General features: G+C 30.1%; 2 protein-coding genes across 4 annotated transcripts in view; one reads left to right on the forward strand and one right to left on the reverse strand.

Moving 5' to 3' along the window:
• The window catches only part of LOC100161027 (cGMP-dependent protein kinase 1), a 73,029-nt gene that overhangs the window by 24,541 nt on the left and 25,241 nt on the right, over positions 1–23,247 (forward strand). The gene's annotated exons all lie outside the window — the stretch shown is intronic.
• Positions 7,812–23,247, reverse strand: part of LOC100571633 — an 18,235-nt gene continuing 2,799 nt past the window's right edge. The window contains exons 2-8 of one of the 3 annotated variants that reach the window (XM_003240649.4): positions 22,067–22,445; positions 20,957–21,056; positions 20,717–20,853; positions 12,827–12,916; positions 10,476–10,581; positions 9,123–9,239; positions 7,812–8,026 (exon numbers count right to left, since the gene is read on the reverse strand). In XM_003240649.4, coding sequence (XP_003240697.1) covers positions 7,940–8,026; positions 9,123–9,239; positions 10,476–10,581; positions 12,827–12,916; positions 20,717–20,853; positions 20,957–21,052 — 633 coding nt within the window. In that variant the 5' untranslated portion in view covers positions 21,053–21,056; positions 22,067–22,445 and the 3' untranslated portion in view covers positions 7,812–7,939. Of the gene's footprint in view, positions 8,027–9,122; positions 9,240–10,475; positions 10,582–12,826; positions 12,917–20,716; positions 20,854–20,956; positions 21,142–22,066; positions 22,446–23,247 lie in introns of those variants that run through there. The other 2 variants (XM_008188637.3, XM_003240650.4) reach the window with 2 other exon arrangements.

Genomic DNA, 23,247 nt, shown 5'->3' on the forward strand with positions numbered 1-23,247 from the left:
AGACATTATAAAAATGTATGATTAGGGACGCTATCTAGTAATTTATTTTTCATAAATACCTATAGGAAAGCGACCAGAAAATTATTAATCTCTGCATATTTTTTAAATTATACTGATCTCACTGTCAATCATTAACATGTTAAGTATTCCGTAGTATTGTTACTAACAAATGACAATTGTATACATCGTTCCTTCAATTAAGTATTCTGAATTTCTACTCTAACCATTATATTATTTTATCCATAATCTTTTTTTAAGAGATGTGCGTTTTATGAACGTCTTGTAAATTGTAACGTGTATAGCGGACCAAACTTTACTCAATAAAACTTTTTCAATTATGTTTTGTTGATTTATAATATGTTTGTGTGATCGCACAGGGAAGGTGGCCGTGATCCACCAAACAACTCCCTTACATTAACGTTTTTTGTTCAATAGGTTGGTAAATATTAAAAATTATATTTGTTCAGTTGTAAATTACATTTAATTATTTATTTAATTTTGTTAATGACATAATAAAATAATTGGTGATGGTTGGATTGTATACGTTTTAAAAACCGACGGAATGTCTATTTGTCACACGGTTCATCGGCGGCTACCGATATGGACGAGTATTTGGGTGAAGCCGAATAGTATTGAGGTGCGATGGATGCAGCAGACGAGTAGTATTGAGGTGCGATGGATGCAGCAGACGAGTAGTATTGGGGTGCGATGGATGCAGCAGAAGAGTAGTATTGGGGTGCGATGGATGCAGCAGACGAGTAGTATTGAGGTGCGTAGGATGCAGCAGACGAGTAGTATTGAGGTGCGTAGGATGCAGCAGACGAATAGTATTGAGGTGCGTAGGATGCAGCAGACGAATAGTATTGAGGTGCGTAGGATGCAGCAGACGAGTAGTACTGGGGAGCAGCTAAAAATTTAGATGCGCTTGAATAGTATTGAGGTGCTGTGTAAGAGTTGAGGTATGAAGAGGCGTATGTCTGCGGGGCGTACGAGTACGACGAGGAAATGGATGGCAGTGGCAAGATTCGGGTGGACAACGGCCTGGCGATCGGAGCTGCAGAATTATGTAAAACAATCTTGGACTCGACGTGCGGGGCGGCGGTGGCTAAGGTGTATTGGGTGCGAACGGCGGGCAAAGCTTCCAGTCCCGAGCTAATGATCGTAGGTCCAATGTTCGTGGTTTTGGTTATCGTCTTCAAGGCTATCGGGGCCGGGGAAGCGTTTTCCAAACTGGCCTGCCACGCGGTCGAGTCAAAAGTTGCAAGCGCGGGACGGAAAGCGCTCAACAGTGGGCTAGCCGTGATTTTGGACTCCATCTTTAGTGGAGCGGACTCGATGATGCGGGTGGGTTCGATATCAATCGCGGTGCGCAGGATCGGTGCCGGGGTGGACACGGAGACGAACTCGGAGGCTGTGGAAATGATCGGTGACGGGGTCATGGACATGATGCGAGCGGGTTCGATTTCGACCGCGGTGCGCATGAGCGGCGCTGGGGTGGAACCGGTGACTAGGTAACTGGACGTCAGCGGGTTGCAGTCTTTGATTAAATCTAGTGCAGGTGCGTCAAGCTCAACGGTGCCCAAGTCGTTAGCGTTGTATCCAAACTTGTACGACGCCAGATCGGCTGAAGCCAACATAGCGCAACTCGCCGCCAACACCAAACATACCTAAAACACATACGAACAATACGTCAAAGATCGATTTAGAAAAATAATTTAAAGTATAGTAAAGTGATGCAAAAACGTAGCATCTACTAGACAATGACGTCCCGAAGATTTAATAATTAGGTACTTATATGATAATATTATAAAAATTCAATGGTTACGCTGAAATATAAAATAAGTGAACCATGTTCAAGTGTGTTGGTATTTATGAACGGGATAGGATTTCGGAGGGCCAAAGTACAATACCAGATAACATACATTTCCTCCCTACAATATATTATTATAATATTATATTATGAACATTTCATGGTTTATATATGGACCATAACAGGCTTAATATTCTGTTTTTTTGAACATAGAAAAAATGCATTACCTAAAGGTTATTGTAAAAAAATACTAACATAATTTGAATATTTTAATACTTTAAAAGACAATAGTGAATAGTTGATGAACGTTTTCATATTTATATTGAAATTTGAAGCTTTTTATATGTTTTTTTTTTTGTTCTATGTATGTTCACCTAGCATAATATACGATTTCAATGACGACATTATTATTAAACGTGGTTTATAAATATTTATAATAGTCATGGACAATAATCACTTACTTGGATGGAATTCATAGCTGATATCTTCGCTGGTCGTTGTGTCGTTTACAGGTGTATAAGATATATTATTTTAGGAATAATATAATTTTTGCTGTTTGGGTATTACTATTTGATTTGTGCGTTGGTGTGCTTTGAGAGACTAAACTCAGACTATGCTCATGGAGACAATAGCTGCCGTTTATATACCTACTGCTGAAGAACCCCCAAATGTGGATATCTTACAGGAGACTTCGAAAATACAAACACGACCTTGTTACTTTCTTTCAATCGACGACACCTAACAACGTGAAACTGCAACAACACCTGGACATCGGTTGCATCATGACCAAAAGCGGTTAGTGTTCAGCGTCGTCTTAATTGCTGTTCAGGCCTTAGGGATGCACAAAACAACGATAATTATTCTTAAACACCTTTAAACGCTTCATCAAACGTACACTGTTATGCTATTATAATATTATATTTAGGAAAACATTTCAGGTGAAATTCGTGGAAACTTATTTTGATAGTAAGTGCTCAACAAGTGTTCGGTTGAGAAATAAAATGCTTCGTTTTAATAATAGATAGTAGTTCAAATCTCCGACTCGCGACTTATGAATCACAATTATTGGAATGAATTAGTACTATCATAATAATTAATCTATTATATATTATAATGTACATGATTAATAAACCAGTAAGAAGAAACACATTTTGACTGCGTTCTAAATGCAGGATTGCTACAAAATATTATGCATGACAAATAAAAGTAAATATAATCAATAATCAGTGTAATAATAATATTATGCTGAACAAATTCACAAGGTAGTCAATAGGTAATTAGTTATTAGGCACTAGTGTTGGACGAGTATTGGGTCTTTTAATTCGAGTCGAGACGAGTTCCAAATATTTCGAGTGAAGTCGAGTTCAGAATACGAGTACTCGACAAATGCCTAGTAATTGAAAAAAGGGTCGAGTACTAGGAATTAATCGAGTATTTTAAATTGTACTCGAAATAGATTTTCCAAAAATTTAAAATTTTCTTTCATACAAACCTTGCCCTGACAATAATTACTAACGTGAGCAAAATTTAAACTATCAAGTATCAGTAATATCACCTGCCTGGTATTCTTATCGGAAATATTTGTGTTCTTTCAGTTATTTATAGTTTTAACATTTATTTTTCAACAAAATACTATAATAAATAGTCTTGAATCGAGTACTCGATTTAAGATGAGTACTCCATACATTCATTAAATTAATAAACAATTTAAACAAGCGATTGCCACGATTTTAAATACGAAACATAGTAGGTATAGTCAAAACGTAAAAACATAAGAATAATAAAGATAAATAAATTAAATGCTAATGTATATCATACTTATATGCCTACTCACAAGCCATAAATCACAATATAGGCACAGTCAAATAGATATCATTAAATAATATTTTAAGTATTTTCTTAGATCTTAAATGTATGTGCTTTATCCATTCGTATTTTGGTTTACGGGTTGAATCTTTTTATTGTTTTTGAATTTTTATCCGAAAAAAAAATAATAACTTCATTACACACATTTTACATTTTCATGAAATGGACACATACTAATAGTTAATAAATTAAACGTAAAAGGTATGTATTTTGTAAAATTTATAACATTTAAACGTCCAAATTTTGTATTATTCGATTATTCATGAAATCTTAAAAATTCTAAAAATATAAAACAGAAAAAAGTTGTTTAACACATCTGTGTTACACATTTTAATTTTAAAACATTAATGCCTATACGAATGCAAAATGTCGTAGGATTGTTTAGGTCCCAACACATAATATATTAACAACATGATCAACTCCTTAGAAAAATGTGACCTGCTCAACCAAATCTAGATGAAAATGGTATCGCAACACACCTTCACACTGTAGAACTACAAACAATGTATAATTCTTAAGTATATCTGTATTTATCTAAATGTATAAAATGTATATAAAAAAAACTGTAACTAATGGCCTTTGCTGCCGATGTAATTTAAGATCAATAAAAAAAATAATAAAAAAATGTACAAGGCTTGCTGGCTTGTTTGAAACAAGTTAGAACAATCATTTTTAAAGTGTGTAGTTATCATAGTACCTAGGTAATAATTATGGAGGGGCAATATTTATAAACTATTTCCATAAATCTCGATTTTCTATTCAAAATTACTAGAAACTTGTCGAACCATTCTGATATAGATAATCAAAAATTAATAAAAAAATTCACTGATTTAGTTTATGGCGTAATTTATAATTTAAATGAATGAATTTATTTATTTATTTATTTTTATTTATTCTTCAAGAATATAATGGGCCTCATTGAACATGTTTAGTGTACTGAAATTGTAAGATAATTGACAACGTCCTATTTTATACATAATATATAGAAATAAAGTGCATTTTTAAGTGATTAGTACCTAAATATAGGTCATTTTGCATTCTATATATTCTATCATAACTCATTATTTCTATAAATTGTTGATTTCGAACTTTTCCATTGAGTTATTATAAATTCATTGCACCTCAACATCACCAAACTTTTCAGTTTTCTTGTGATAATATCATATTATTATATTATAGAGTTTATGATAATTATATCTTGACACCTAAAATTATCCAATAATTAATGTAATAATAAAATAGCCATATTTTACTTTTTATTTCAAATTTTATTACAACTACCATGATAGTTTGTTGTATTTATTTACTTGAGTTATCTAGGTACTTTTATAAATTTATGTTTACGGTTAATAATTGATGTATTAAATACAAATTAATAGAATGTTCTACCATAAAAAAATAACTAAAAATAGATTAAAAGAATATCTCGATATCTTACCTTTAATCTTACATGTGCCAACCCTTTAAAAATATGGCATAATATTAATAATAAATAGCCCAATCAACCTTAAGGTATAATAACACACATGTTATGAATAATATAATAAACTTGGAAATTATAATAAATAAATAAATATTTATTTTAAAAATGTATAAGGAAAATACATTATCGTAGTATTATCATTTATCATATGTCATAACACATAAGAACAAGTAAAAAAAGGTGTTCGAGTCGAAGTTTGAATAATTACCATCATAATAATAAGAGTGTGTGCAAATGAAAACAAATTACACTTTTGGCGCAATTTACTATACCGATGACCATAATGAAAATAATGTTGTCAAATGTACCTGTAGTGGTAAATAAATTAATAATTGTTCAAATTAATTCACTCGATTAATTTTGATGGATAAATTTATTATTTAATACCAAATGGCAAATATTATAGAAAATTTTAATAATAAGCCATTTCAAGACAAACCGAAATAGTATATACTCTTTGTGATTGCTTTCGTTTGTTATATTTATAGTATAGGACAATACACGTTTTGGCGTGATATAGAAATAGATCCAACTATTCAAGTCGTATCATACAACGTTTTGTAATAATATTTGGATTTAGTGCGTTTTACGGCATTTTATTTTTAATACCATGAATAGATTACCATAGAAAATTCAAGGTTTCGTTGTAATTTGCAAATAATTTGTTTTTTACGTCCCTAACGTCACGTATGGAAATAGTAAGTTGTGTAACAATAATTATTATTACTCGTCTAAAAAAACACCATTTAAGAGAACGCCTCACCCACATGTATGTTGTCTCACACACGTACCACATAGACAAAACGCGTTTACGCAGTCTGAGTATAAGAGTATGTATAACTCGCTCAATTTTGGTTCTTGAGTAAAAATAACTATTATAAAATTGAATTGTGACAATATTTCTGAGGGCAAGTCGTTGCGTCTTTTCAATTATACCAAATACAACGTTCGATAAGTAATAAAAAAAATTTAAACATTTTTAAAATACTTTTAACTTTTCAAAAATTAAATTTAAAAAAAAAACGCAATATTTAACTGTATTATAATTTATTGATTACATATTTTATGTATCTAATTATTAATATTAGTAATTAGTACATCTGAAATTGTGTTATTGATGTTTTTTTTCTAACAAGAAATTATTTGTTGACTTGGTGTTGTTTAACTTAAAAACCTTCTAACTGGCCTAATAAGTACCTGTTTATTATATTTATGTTTTGACTATTAAATTACCATTAGGCATAATTATTAACTATCTACTTAATATGATAATTATTGTGAATTATGTAAAAAGAAAGACGGTAGTATTTAAATTTCATTTTAAGCAAGCCATTACTGAACAGATTTAGGAACTGTTATTATTGTAAAATGTAAAACACACTACATCGCGTGGCTAAAAGGCTATTTTTCAAATTCATTTTATGTTAAATGTCGTTTCTTGTTAAAACGTACACTTTAAGAGCCATTTCAATTCTATACAATATATTGTTTATTTAAAAAATTAAAACAACATTTTAGCGACGTCATAAAATACTAAAATGTAAACCTCTTTTTAGCTACCTAAAATATATATTTTTTCAAGCCTATCAAATCACAACAAATTATATTTAAAAAAATTAATTACCCGCATAAAATCTTTTCGCATATGATGTTTTTAACGAATTATGCAAAATGATCACTATATACGTCATCATTTAGCGACTTTATTATGTGCACAATTATTATTTTAATCATCATTGAGAATAGATTATTGTAATAGTGCAACAGGCAACAGCCATATGTTGTGTAAAAATGCAAACATTCAGTAGGTGCTCCCCCCCCCCCACCCCTTTTAACGGGATTTCACCATTTTCGATACAGACGTTCATTTATTTACTCCTCAACGGGGCACACTCTGACAGAGAAATAGAGTACACCAATAAAAAAAATGAACAAAGTTGCAGAGCTGCCCGTCCCATATTATTATAAATAAGGGATTTTTTATGATGATTTTTTTCTGTAGTCCGACCGGACAAGCGCAACGATACGTCACCGGTGTAGCGTGTAACTCGTAAAATTGTTCTTCATGGTATATATTATAATATGGTAAAAAACTACGTGATGTAGATTTTAATTTTGGTTGCCCGGCAGCAATTAGGTGTTTTGAATTTTGTTCATTATGTATAATATTGACACTGAAATAGAACTTCAATTCCCGAACGAACTATGGTTAGACTCGGACTCGCCCTGAATATTTTATTTAAAATCAGCGCGCATAATAATATAATAACGTAGTAATTGTAATATAATAATGCAATTTAGACTACGCCACTTCGACCAATAAATTATTATAATATATGTTTATTAGTCATGATAAGTGTTCTGAATTTTAAATACTTCAAAATTACTAATTTCACTCTTCTTTTCTCCATTCTTATTCAATGAAATTATGAAAAATAATAATATTTTTTTTTATACATCTCCTAGCTGATATAAATTATTATTATAAATTATTGATTAGTGATCACACGTAACAAGAATTTACAATGAATACGATTACCTAAAGGACTCATCAATACGATAATATATTATCATGCAGACACATGCACAAAAAAAAACCGCACAGTATCATTGTAAAATAAAGACCGCTCCACTAAGAATTTAACATTTTCGTTAAAACATTTGTTTTTTATTTAATTCAAGATTTATTTTTACATAACAAAAACGTATTTATTTTCAAAAAAATAAGTTTTATCACATATTTTTACAACCTTACAGTCTGACGAGTTCGGTCCAAATAGTTAAAAATCTTCTTGGTACGATATTCGTGGTGTCGCTAACCGTTTTAACCTTTCTGAAGCGACGTATTTCAGAGCTGACTTTTTAACCTGAAACATGCGTTTGTACAATTACAATCCGAGCTTTTATAACATAATCCAGTAAAGACCGTATCGTTGAGTTTTCTCTCCTTACTGCCATATTTATCACGATCGTTTCGGTGTTTTTTATTTTTTGCAAATATAAACTCGACTTTTAGTGTTATATTATAGTATACTTACAGTTCGATATAATACTGATCATATATAAATATTTTTATATTTAAAAAAAATTGAATTGTACAATAACCATAGGCGCAAATAGGGGGGGGGCTTTAGGGGCTAACCCCCCCAAAAATGTCCATAGCCCTCCCAAACATTTCCTACATTTTGTTTTAAGTTTATTCAATATTATTAAAGTAAGGCCCTATTAGCCCTATTAGCCCCCCAAAATCTCAAACGCTATTTGCGCCTATGACAATCACATATTAACATAATGTAAAAGAGTAATACTCTTATTAAAGTTAATAACCTGTGTAGTTGATGCTTAAAAAATAAAGGAAAAAAAATACTTATCAAATATATTATAAATAAATATGCATTCCTTTTGTAAATGTGAATTTTTCATTAAAAAACGGATTAAAAACACATAGAAATCATCGTTGGTCGTGTTCACACTGCCATCAAAGGCAGGCATGTATATACTGCCATATGGTAACTTTTAAGGTGACAATGAATGAATGAAACCCTGAATAAAACTATTGAATTTTATTCGGGGTGATTCATTGGATAGAAGACACTAAAAAACATAATTTTGATAAAAATAAACTAACTCAAATCTGAAGATATTAAATATTCAATGAGACAAAATAGCTTAGAAACAATAGAGGAATCCAAACCCAGTCTCGAAAATGGGTGTTCATGTTCAATAAAATTGTTTATGACTGCACACATATGTATAGATAAAATGAGTTAAAATTAATTTTCATCGAATTGTATTCTAACGTCCCACATCCCTAAAATAACAAACCCCAAATAAAATGCAAGGTCATTCAGTTTAAATAATTCGTGTAATACCTTAAAAGATGAACACGTGCATGTATAATATACGATGTAGGCGAAATTCAATAAAATAGTCCGGTTTGTAGTGGGTATAATTAATACTTACCGAAAATGTGTCTTCGTCCGTCTTAACGTGTTCGGCTGTGTCAGTTCGTCTTGGAGGTACGGATAGTCTTTCTATCCTTGGCAACAACATCGATAAAGGTACCGTGCAACAATTGCACTGAAGACATAATGATTATGTTATAAAAATATAATGTAACTTGTTTATTTTAGAAACATACATCGGATGATTCATTTAACGCGTATGTATGTACGTAATACGTTTGTAGATAATGCACTTATTATTTCCAAAAACTATTGTTAAAATTAACGTTTTTCAAAACAATTTTAAGACAACATTATTTTTCCTATAATTTAATAACGTATTGTTATAATTTAAAAAAATATTTAATGATAACTGCATTTTTAATTCCTAGCTTATTCTAAAGAAGAATATTTTTTGGATCACTTTGACATACATAAAAATTGAATTCTTGAGGAGTAGTTAATAAGTAATAAGTACCTAGTTATGAGTAGTTATAACTTATAACTTATAAGTATTTCAAGTTTAGAAGAGCGTAGTACAGGAATGACCCGTAAATGCTAATCCAACACTTCACTCATCCAAACTAATAACTTAAAATAAGTTTAACAAACAAATTACTAGTCCGAAGTAATATTTCTATGTATTTAAATACTCTGAACAATATTCTGCTTCAGCAAATGTAGTCTTTCAAAGAGTAAAAAACGTAAAATACGAAAATGGTTTAAAAAAATATTAATAAATACAATTTTTTCCAAAAATGTTGTTTTGTAATTATTTTAAACAAATTCCTATGTAAAAGATATATTTTTGTAAACATTAGTATTTTCTGAAACTATGAGTGTCTTGCGTTAAATGGATCTCTCCGATGGTCACATGATAATTAATTATTAACAGCGAATTGTATAAGTAATTTCCAAAATTATTATAACTATTATAATATTATCGAAATGTTTATTTGAGGTGCAATTTAATAATGTTATTTATTTTTAAGCCCATACGACCTTATGGCTTATGACTAAACGACTTGGTGCACTCTAACCATTATGAAGTATGAACTTATCATTTTTAAATGCCCACTGATATTTTTAATTTCATAATCTGAAGCAGATTCATGGAAATGCTGACGTATAAATACCGAACAAATAATATTGTTTCCTATTAATCATTATATAAACTAAAGATAACTTTAAATAATATTAATTTAAGAAGTAGCTATTTCTACTTTCTTCAATAAAAATAAGAGTGATGTTGTTGGTAAAATGTTAAAAACTTGTGGAAATCGTGAGTTTTCTCCAGTTAAAAGAATCACCGTGTAAACACATAGTTATTTACTATTTATGTTTATTATTATAATATTATATTCAAGCACACCTTATGCGGTACCTGCTCAACATCCGATGCCGTCCTCCGCGGGGTGGCCAAATCGTTGATCCTTGAAATGTCTACGCGTCGAAATCGACGCCTAACGATTTCCTCTCTGAAATCGATTCCAATTCATAATTATATAATAATACGTGATCCGGAAAATTAATCTTAAAATTAATTAAAATTTACCTCCCCCCCAAAAAAATTAAGCCCTATATCCACCACTGGTATCACATCTTTTTAGGCATTTACCTACTTCTGAAAAATAAATCATTTTATGAACGCACTTAAACCATACGACAACTAAACGATTTAATTTTGGAAATATTTAATGCTTTAATTATAGCTACAACTTGGTTAAATTTAAAAATATATTTTAATAATTATTTATATGCACAAATTTAATTTTTATACTCACCACTCCACATACGATTTCATATGCAACGTTGCCATACAGAAAAACATGTATAAACAAAACATATATTATCATTTTAACGTTAAGTATATACCGTTTTGTGCAATAGACGACTAGGTTGTTTTAAAAACAACACTTTTGGAAAATGTGATTTTATTTTACGCATTATACATTGCTTGATAAAAATTCAATTGCTATTCTGACTTAGATCAATAGTTAATTCCCGTTAGAACTATATTACATTATATTTTGGAATAATAACACATTTTTGGAAAATTGCATAAGCATTAATTTGATTCTAAAGCATTTTGTACAATTATCAATTGCCAAAGGTTCGAAAATTTGATTTAATATTCAAATTTCAATTTTTTGCAACAAATAAAACAGCACATATAAATTATTATACTATTGCATTATAATACTATTGCATCTTACTATATACCTCAATTATAATGAACAATGAATGAGATCAATAACAAATGTAATGGCAATAGGTTGCATAAAAAATCATGTGAAAGCATACATGACATTGTTAATTATTGACGATAATTATTGCCTATTGGGTACATTATACGATTCTGATTCGAATTTAAAATACAGCATACAGGTAGGTGTCCAGAAAAACACCGGGTGATTCGATTAAATACGATCTACGCGCTATCCGCTTTCAAATTATATTCCATCGAAATGGCCGAACTTTATTATTTACCTTCTGACAAATACTAATAATTTGATATCATATACTATTATGGTGTTCAATTTATTGCATACTAAAATGTAATATTATTTCGGTCGTGGCAATATTATATAATATTGTATAAGGTTTTAGGGTTCCAGTGTAATGCTAAGAATTAAAACCGAAAACTAAAAAAGAAATACTACTGTTATATAAAATTATGATATCTAATTATAATAATTACCTTTATTTACCTTGCGCATAATACACAATACACATAATTATGTATAATACATTGCACGCGCGCTTTCTATATATTATTGTGTAGAGACCAGTGGTATAGTACGTATAAGTAGTTAAAATGCCATTTATGCATTTCGATATTATAAAACAATAAACCTGAAAAAATAAACTACAAACAATAATAGTTGTAACTATATTTTATGACATCAATTATCGTGAAAAGGAAATAACGCTATTATTATTGTTTACTATTCGTTGTTCCAATAAAAAACATACGGTAATATTATGTAGAGCAATTGAATCGGCTCCCAAATAGTATATAGGAGTCATTAGTGGATATTTTAATCTTAATAGGTACCATTAAAAATTGCCTCTTATACTTTGGCTAGCTATAGTTGGTTGATATCAAAATTATTTTTTTAATATTATACATCTAATAAAATCTAACATAGACAATTACACAGTGAGATAAAAAATAAAAATATAAAAATATATTTATAACGAAAAGTAAATTTTATTTATTATTCGCGGCTTATACTGCTGGACAATATTTTTATAAACTGAAACTACAAAAATATACCAGTCATAATTCTAAATTAAATTTTCTAAAAATTACATTACATTACAAATTTCTTTCCATTATAGTCTTACTATTAATCTATACTATAGATTCTATAGCTTCATACAAGTCACAATTATTAATGTAATAACCACTTGAACCTATATGATAAAATATTCAAGATCATTGTTCTTATAATTTTAAAACCATTTTTTTTTTTTTGGATATTGCACTTTGCTCAGTGCATTTTAAAGAACCAATAATTGTTAAATTATATTAGTTTTGGAATCTAATTCAAATATATTTTTTTTTTTTTGGAGAGCTAATTCAACCGTCGGTTTTGAATTTCTCTAATATTGGGAGCCAATTCGATTGTACCGTAATATGTAATAATATATTAATATATTAATGTACCCACATAATATTATATCAATATTTTATTATAATATGAGTCGTGTACTCACGTGCATTCATAATAATCGAATCTGGGCTTGGATAATTCGTTTAATCGGTTGGTATTCCACAACTTTTTTTGCACGTTTTTATTATTCAATCTAAACAATGATTTATTTATATATATAAAAAAAAACGTTACGGTTGTCGATAAAAATACATATGCAAACTATCAATATTTTATTGACCATAAATTATGGGATACAACAGTGGCACGCCAATTAATTATTACTTATTGGTTGTTACGTATTTGTGGTATATATACTGTATTGTTATAATTTCACCAACTATAAAATCAAAAACTGATGTGACAGATATAGGCATTAATTCGGGTGCAAATTAATAAAAAAAATTAAAACAATAAGTACCTCCACTGGGAAGTCTCTTCACTCTGTGTTTCCTATGTGTATTAATATTATTATCAATTAAGCTTATTGTTCAACTATTGTATAGATTGCCTTATAAAAAAACTATGATAAAAAAAAAACAGTACTTATTGAAAATGTTTATAGCTTAAATTTCAAGCTTAAGAGTTAATTTACTATGATAACAATTAATATGGTGGTGGAATGTGATCAGAGTAAGCCGCGAGTTGAGATTAACACGCTGTGCAAACGATCGCAATGGTCGGTTGAACCCATATTGGAAGAGGAGGGGGGGGGTCACGGTCAGGCCATTGAATAGATAACGATTGCTATTGTTGTTGAAGGGTACATGGATAGAGATATCTACATAGATTATAGAGAAGAGTGTGTCAGGAACACCCAAAGAGCCGCATCAAAAAGCAATGTGACGAAGGAGAGCGGCATCAAATCGGTGGGAAGCAGATAGGTACGACGAATACTAAGGGTGGATCGAATAATACTCTAATTATGCCGAGAGTGTTTGATTTCTAGTACAAAGGTTACAAAGGACCACGGTTTATTTCATAGTCTCTAATCTATATAATACATCACAGTTGATAATCATAAATCGTCAATGCGAGAATTGGGTATTAAAGTTATGCTACTTTCAGAGTTATAATTTATGAAAAATTGTCCTCATAATTTACTATGCTTCGAGATCGTAAAATAAAAACTCTATATAATCAGAACTGCGATGATCTGTACGTTTAAGTGTTGTACGTACCTACACTTGATTTGTAATTAAAAATCGTAACAAACAAATTTCGTGTTCAAACAAAAAGTTTAGTGCAATCACAATTTATTACTCAGAGAAACGTGGTTTCGTTCTGTGTCGTTTCGTTTTACAAGAATAATATATTATTTCGGACGTTATAGGGTACCTGAAACAATAAATCCCACGCAGAAAACCGCACATTCACAGTCCGCGTTAACAATAAATAACTTCGATAATTTCCCAATAATGGCGGAAATCCCTCGGAGTAGTGACATGGCCCCACTCAATCATCGCTCGTGATACTCCTAAAACCTTTTAAACGTCCCTTGGGTCCTATGCTACAATAACGACACAATATAATAATGACATCTATAAAATATAATAGCGGCCGATCAATATTGTCACGAAAATGGTACAAAATCGCCCAAATTACGATTCAACGTTCTGGTGCTAAATAGTTGAAAAATAAAAACTTACGAAACTGAATCTTCACCCTCCGGTATCACAAAATAATAACCTAATGCCTAATAGCTAAATAAAATCTAAAGCCGGTTACTTTGGTCTAATCTTTCGTAAGCGTTTAATATGACAGCCGTCTGTCCCCGTGTCGTTCTTCCCACGATAAACCACTGCGTAAGCTGTTCAAATTAGGTTCTAACCGGTCAGGGGCGTATTTAGGAATTTTGATAGGGGGGGGGGGGGATGAAATATATAATAATAGGTACACTCAATAAATACGAATGTAATATACATTTTTAAAATCCCCTAACTTGTTGAGATTAGTGTGGAATTAAGAAAATTAACACAAATTGTATAACCTAATAGCGTTAGTTATAAATTCATACTAACGAAAATCCCGTGTTTAATACGATAAACAAAAAAAATAGCTTTATAATACAAAAACCCGTTTTCAATTTTTTTGAATGCTCAGCTCATCAATAACCTTATCTGGCATGATTATTGTATTGTTCGGTGACATGCAAATAAAGCTAACACATTAAAGGTCCGTATTACAATAGTTAAACTAATGTTAAACTGCGGAATTCGACTGGTAAAATCAGTTGGTTAAGCGTAACCGAGACAGGGACTGGAACCTTGATGATTTGTACGGTTCCGGTTCCTATTTGGTTCCTAGTAAAACTAAAATTTCTCTTTCGGTTCCTATTCGGTTCCCAGAAAAACTAACATTAAGTTTTCGGTTTCTTTTCGGTTCTTAAAAAATAAAAAAATTATTACCTCATTTGGTTTTTTACTTATGTAAAAAAATGTGTCAAGTAAAAGTATCGGTTCCGGTAAGGTTCTGGTTTTTAAATTAATATAAATAAGGGTTCCGGTGAGGTTCCGGTATTAAAATTAATTTAAATAAGGGTTTCGGTGAGGTTCCAGTCCCTGAACCGAAGTTTAAACTATGATTGTAAAACGGCCATAAGTGGCTATGTCGGTAATAATAATAATAGTTTATAATAATTACTATTTAATTTATAGTTATTATTCAATATTAAATAGGAAAATTGATAAAATATTTACTTCTGTCATACTATTTATTAAGACGTATTACTTAATACTTAATAAAAACTTGAAAACATCGTTCAGGTGAATAGCAGTTGATACGGGCAAAGTACAAAATATTTTCAAGAGTTCATGAATATTTGCATATAACTCTTTATCACAAACATCTAAAACATAATACCCAGAAGTGAATACAATGTTTTCAGTCACTAAAAATAAACCCATGCCCTATGGTAAATCTATACAGTCTTCGTGGTAATTTTGTTTTATTTACCGACCATTTATCGGGTTTATTAACACTCATGCATGAAAAATAATTCGCAGAAAATTCAAAAATACCATACTACCATAGAGGTATATGTTTTTATTTTCCGATATATATATGCCGCGAACGACTATAAATAGTGGCGTATAGTATATCAAAGCGGTCAAATTACCACTACTAGAACATTTAGAAAACAGATATACCTACTTAAAACTTAAAAGTAGTATCATATTGAGAAATACAGAAAATAAGTAAACTTAACTAACAAAAAAAAGTTCAAGGTGGGGGATCTACTCCCCCCCCCCCCCCCCCCCCCCGTAAATACGCCACTGATACCGGTCAGACACGACCGTCTAAATAATGTTATTGACAGCGGCGTGGCAAACTTCTTTTTGGGCAGGGACCAAATACAGAATTCCAACCCACCCAAATTTCAATTAATATTCAACTGCATTACTTATCTATTATGTATTAATATTATTGCTTAATGAAATGTCTTTACTCCAATTCTTAGTAGGTATGACACCCAGCATCTACCCACCCATGCACCTAATAACCATAATACAGCGATCGAAACCCCCTCACCACGACACTGTTGTGAGATGGCACACCGACTGGCATTGTGTGCCGCATTCATAATTATTTATTGTCTAATTGTTTTTCGATGACGTCCCTATTATTATTGGACGCACCTCGTTAGCTAAATTAAATGTCTAAATGATGTAAATGCTGATGACTAATTATATTTTCTCAAGAAAAACATATTTTAAACAAACGTATCACTGCTGCATTGCACTTACATTGGCGTAATATTATGGTGACTTGTGGGTGTGGTGGTGACATTTTAAGTAATTTTTATTTTTAACATGGTAAAATGCATTAATAAATAACTACTAAATAGATACGAGTTACAGGTTTTATATTTGTATGACTTGGATAGTACCTCTTGTATATATGTATATCAATATTAATTAACGAAAGTTCAGTAGGGAAGTTACAATCATGTTTTTAAACAATAATATATACTAGGAAGTATCATTTTGTAAAAATAAATGCATAGGTAATGAAATATTTATTATTTATTTTGTTGTTTTTATGAAAATAACTGTGCAGTTTTCAAAGAATTTAATCATTTATTATTGCATAAAAGTAATGTACTCTGTACTGAGACCCGGCAAAAATGCGAACATCAAAGTAACAAATTTTTTAAAAATGTCAGAATTGTATAATTTAATTTAGCAAAATATCTAAAAAAAATAATAATACTGTTTAAAAAAAAAAAAATCACGTACGCTAATGACAGTGGTGGCATTTGAAGCGGTTTGTTTAGTAAAAAGAAAAAAGAATAATGTTCTTAGAAGATTAATCAAAGTTATTATAAAAATAAATTACTGGCCATAGTTAAATTAAATTAAAATAAATACTATAGTCAACTGTATAGGCGTATAAATAATAAATGTAATATGAGCAATTGCTAAATTGCTATAGTCGAGTCTCGATAACTCAAATGTTAAGTTGAATAAAATTAAATATGACTTATGTATTTTTCAAGTTATATACCTCAAACACAACTTAAAAACACTTTAACAAAAAAATTCAAGTTATCGAGGCTGTATGTTTAAGTATTTCAATTTTATTGTGATTATGACTGTGATTTGTAACGTTTATATAACATTTAAAAGAAAAGTATGTTTCTAAACAATGAACAGTAACCTATTTTAATTTTTTTAATTTTTAACGCAAATAATACACCAGCTATTATAGACATAAGTTTAGGTAGGAACAATTCGAATTTTAAGAATAATTTTTATGAATTAACAATTTATCAAGTGTTCCCTAAGAAGATCACTTATCTACAACTGTAATTAAGATATTATTGTAAATTGGAATTTTATTAATATTAATATTATATATATAAATCTATACCTACTTGTTATTTCAATTTAAGAATTGTGATTACAAATATTTAAATATTGAACAATTAGTTATAGGTACCTACGTATTTAAAGTATGATGAGTGGACCCAACATTTTGTGAAATACCCATGTGTACCACTCTGCTAGGTTGATCTAAACTTAAAATACTTTTTTTTAACTTTTTAGCAATTAACTGCTAATTCAAAATTGTTGTGTATTAAAATTCTTAATAAATTATTTCTATTCGGAATATGAAATTAAACGTGTTTAGTTAAATAACTATCATTTGAAAAAATAAAATCTTTAAAATTATATCAATACAAAATAGTAAAAAAAAATATTTAAAAAACTTTAATACTTTTCGAGTGCTAGTTGTTAAAATAATCACCCAGTGGCCAGTATAGTGGTATGTCCATCCCATTTTCATGTAAAATTATGATATAAATATATTATTAATATTATAATATATACCTAGGATTTTAAAATTGTTTTGCCAAATAAATTCGCTGCCCTAGCTAACGAAGAGGACAATAAAATCCAACACGACACCTCTAGTGATATTTCTAATATGGATTAATTCTAAATTAAAAATTAAACATCCCCTACATGATTACTCACTCATTTCCTCTAATCTTCAAATCCCTTCTTTAGCCTCTCGCCGCGCAGAGATCATCATTTCATCTCTTCACTTCTCGAGGGATCTCTAGATTTTCCTGAATTGCTCTCTTCTATCTCTTTCCGTGTTCCGTCTCACTCTACTAGAAATCATTCCCTTTATCAATTACCTTACCACCGCACTTCCTATGGATTCAACCACCCTCTCCACAGAATGTTACGCAGCCTTAACTCAGCCTAGTCTTCCACATTTTTACCAGATATTTATTTCATATATTATACCATAGTTTTTTTTTTTTTTTTTTTCTCTTCTTTGTTACTATATTATTCAACTGTCTTTGTTATATTTAATTTTAGCAACAAAATATTGTATTTAAATTAATGCCTGTCACGGCGTAAATAAAATAAATAAATAAATAAATAAATAATATAACCAACGAGACTATACTTCATCATCAACAGAACAACATCAAAGCTCCGCCAATATACGTTCAAAACATCACCAACTACTCCGCATTAAAAAATGCGTTAATACAAATTCACCGGCTTAAACGAGTTTTCTTGTAAGTCCACGTCTTCCCTTTTGATTATTCGACCGCATGGACGTACTATGTTAGTATGTTTAACTTAATCGTTAATCATCTAACGGTCACCAGTGCCTTTTTTCATACTTTCATGCCTCCACCATATTGACCTTACAAGGTCATTATCAGAAACTTGCACCACACTACACTCATCTCCGATATATCTGACGCACTCTCGGAGTTAGGTAACTCCACCAGACGAGTCACAAACGTCATAAAAATGGTCACCCATGCCCACTGTTTCTTGTGGAGTTAAATCCCAACACCAACAATAAAGAAATCCTAAACTTGTCTTCTATTTCGCACACATTTATAAAAGTTGAATTACCATACAGGACCAAGAGTGGTCCACCTCAGTGCCGAAACTGCCAGAACTACGGTCACACCGCAAACTATTGTCACCATCCTTCATGGTGTGTCAAATGTGGGGGTGATCACCACACCGAAGTTTGCACCAAAACCAAAACCAGTCCAGCCAAGTGCGCCCTATGCATGGGCAATCACACTTCCAATTACAAAGGATGTCAAATTTACAAACCTCTTCTCAAACGACGCAGAACCACTCATTCAAAACCACAGAATCCGAATCCGGTACTCACTTCTCTTCATCTCCAAATGCCCCCTCTCCCTCCCAAAACTTCTTACGCCTCCGTTACTAATTCTAAAAATATACCACTACCCAATATCCATGGAATCGATAAGCCACTAACTAAATTTATATCTGAACTTTCCTCTTTAATGTCTCCCCTCATTACGCTCCTAACAGCTGTTCTAAACAAATAGCTTGTTCCATAGTCCGATACTCAGATTACCTTTCTTATCTCATAATTAAATTAAATTAAAATATTTTTAATCGCCAGATACATAAATGCAATTATTTTATCTTATAGGTCTTCATATCATATCTTATATTAATATTTTAAGTCAATATCATTTTTAAGAGGTGTTACAAATGTGTGATTTCCTCCTCATGTGAATATACATTGTCAACTGTTTGTAAATTATCAATATTACTTATTGTACATACTGTATAGATTGTAATTTTTCAAATAAAGCCAACTATTTTCAAAAAAAGAAAAATATTTTAAAATGATAATACTGCATGTTTGTGTCAAAAATGTATAACTCTCATTTCTTAATGAAAACGTAACAAGACAAACACGTCATATCTTATGCCTTTGGTACCTATATATACATAGAGAGATATTAAAGTGTTCATAATTTTTCTATAATACTTTCCAATGGAATTATATCACAATAAACTATAAAATGATACGCAAATAGTCACACTGTTAATTCATAATTATTGTCATGAAATTCGTGCGTACACATATTTGTTATATTTTGTTCTTCTAAAAATGTATTGCATGGAGATGTAAGCAGATAAAGCCGAATGCCGATAAAGGTGCAGATGATTCGTTAATCTTAGTTTCAGCTCTGCAGCAAGTTGCTTGTACAATTATTCGTGACGAACATTAATAATAATGGTATTATTTGACAGTATACTTTGATACACCACGCTATGAATAAATTCTCGCATAATATAGACACACTGTCGACAAAGCTTTAGACTCGGCAGTACGCGCATTCGATAAAAACAAAACAAAAATCAGACATATGCAATCCAAGAAGGACGTTTAGCCATTATCGACTATTGTGATATATTATTAAATATAATATTATATACTCTACAGCTGGTTGGAATTCTAAGATATTGACCTTGGACGATAGGTGCAGTGGACAATCGATTTTGTATATATTTTACGTAATGTTCGATCGTTTAGGAGTACAACCAGGCGTATACAATTTTAACATAATCTAAAGTTTGGCGCCACTACAAATGTTTCATATTATAATATACAATACTATAATACCTATATACGTATAACTCACTTGTAAACTATTGGTTTTGAAGTCTTAGACGTTTGTATACATTTCTTCGTTGTCAAACTTGACCAATACTCTTTTCTCTTTTTTAATATCAATTTTTGCAATCTTTTGGATTCTTCTTCTACTTGTGAAATGTTTATCTATAATATGTATAGATTTATAGCTGTGTTGTAACGTTTAATTTTACATCATCTACAGCTGACAATCAAACGACCATAATATTAATAATGATAAGGTTCTCACGGTGTTTATTATTTCATCCCTAGGATCGTCATCTACTTTTGAAATTATACACTTTTCGATTAAACATCTTGAACACGGATTTATGCGCCCTGTCATGGCTCTATAAAACAAGAATATTGTAGCTGGTAAAGAGTAGTTACATTTCAAAACAAATTATTTTGAATAAACGTCTCTTAGATACCATGTAGTGATTATCATACTGATTGTATAATATATATATATAATATATATTATATACATATATAGCTTAGCAAAATATTATTATATTCGTTTGCTGTTTTCATATATTTTTGTATAATAATACGATACGTCATATAAATATGAATATGTTACTACTTATAATTATACAACCCAGGGTTTTCGTATAATTTGGTATAAAAACAATTAATATCAAGTAATCAACAGTCATATAATAATTATCTTCTATAAATTTCTGTAGCTATACTATCAACGTAGAATATGTTTTTACAGCTAACTTTATTCTTTAAGACATAGTAATCTTAAGTTGAAAATCAATTTCAATATACGAGCAACAAAAAAGTATATTCATTAATATACTATCGAATCAATTATTGATAATTTATAAATAAATATCCAAAATTCTCTCAAGGAAAAAATAGGTTAAAGCAGCTGTCTAATATATAATATATAATATTCTATTTATGTTTAGTCAATAATAATAGGTTTAAACTATAAAAATGGTTAGCGAAAAAAGGGATAAAAAGAGTTCTTATACGTATAAGAATGTACCTGTACAATATAAAAATCAACGTTTTAAAAAATGTATTAGAACTGCTGCATAAGTTGCAATACACCTAATATCTAATACCAGCTAAAATTACAGCTTTTACAACTATGGTACAGTACTATTATAGTACCTATCTCCTACTTATTGTTATTATGATTTTAGTTTTAATATTTTTTTATTTATACTTTTTGAACGGTACAAAAATCTCAAGTATGTACTCCAAAATATGGTCTATACTAAATATGCATGTATACCTACTATTAAAAATTCCAAAAATCAGATTTCGAATAATAACTATACAAGTAAAGAAAAAAAAGGATATGATGAGCATGGTGAATCATCTTTCAGTATATATGCTTTACCTGATGTCGTTTCGGCCATAATATCATAATGATTCAACAACCATCTCCGCGGAGGTGGCACTTCCGGTGATTTGTCCCTTATAAATGTATAATATATATTTATAATCCCGCTACCGGAACCGGATGACGTTTTATAATCCATCGACCGTGTGATATATTATGTGACGTGTGATGTATGTCATACTTCCAGCGGTGTGCCTTTGAATGAACACCACTATGGTAATATTCTTATTTGTTCCTCATTCAGCCCATGTGCTGTAATGTTGGTTTTTGTTCTTATTGGCTGTTTTCCAACCATCTTCTATGTTTACGTATTACAGTAATTATTTAACTTTATCTTTAATCATCATTCATCGTCCTCGAGCTTTAAATTCAAAACCTGCAAATAAAATAATTATCATCAAATTACACAAAAATATTTTTAAAGACTTTCTAAAAAAAACGCAAAAAATGTTATACAAATAAAACTAAATTATCAAGTCAATTGAATTTCAACAAACTAATAGCTTATTTTCTAAAATTTAATTAATATGCAGTTGTCTTTCAAAATATCATAAATTAAAAAAAGGTGGGTAAGTGGATGTCGCTCTGCTGTACAGTATGTTAAAAGTGGGTCACTGTATAATGGACAGTATTAAATTTGAATTCAATGATATAATATCACTGTATAAGAAAAACGATTCTGAGCGGAGACGGTTTGTCAGTCTAGGTATTAGACATACCTATTATAGGTATACTTATCTATAGAATTAAAAAAAATTGACCTATAATAGGTACCTATAATAAATTCCAAATTAATCATATCATAATATCTATTTGGTATTTATAACGCGTTATACATCAACAAAAAACCGTGGTACTATCATAGATATATAATAGTATACTTTAGAAGTTTCAAGTACCCACGAATAATATTATACAATCACAACAAAATAACTAAAATAGTTATCCTAGGTTTTTAATATGTAATTTCGTCAAAATTTGTACTTAAAATGACTATAAAAATAAACTGTGAAAATGTATTTTTTAGATTTTTTGGTAACAGAATTAATTACTTACGTAGAATCTTGTTTTAAATTTTCAATTCTTAGATACAAAAATTGAACATTTTATAAATTTTTTTTTTTTTTTTTTCTATATTTGTTCATTGTAACGACCTCAAGGTCTTTGACAATGCTTAT

The sequence above is a fragment of the Acyrthosiphon pisum genome, chromosome A1 (genome assembly GCF_005508785.2).
Source record: "Acyrthosiphon pisum isolate AL4f chromosome A1, pea_aphid_22Mar2018_4r6ur, whole genome shotgun sequence".
NCBI classification, from domain to species: Eukaryota; Metazoa; Arthropoda; class Insecta; order Hemiptera; family Aphididae; genus Acyrthosiphon; species Acyrthosiphon pisum.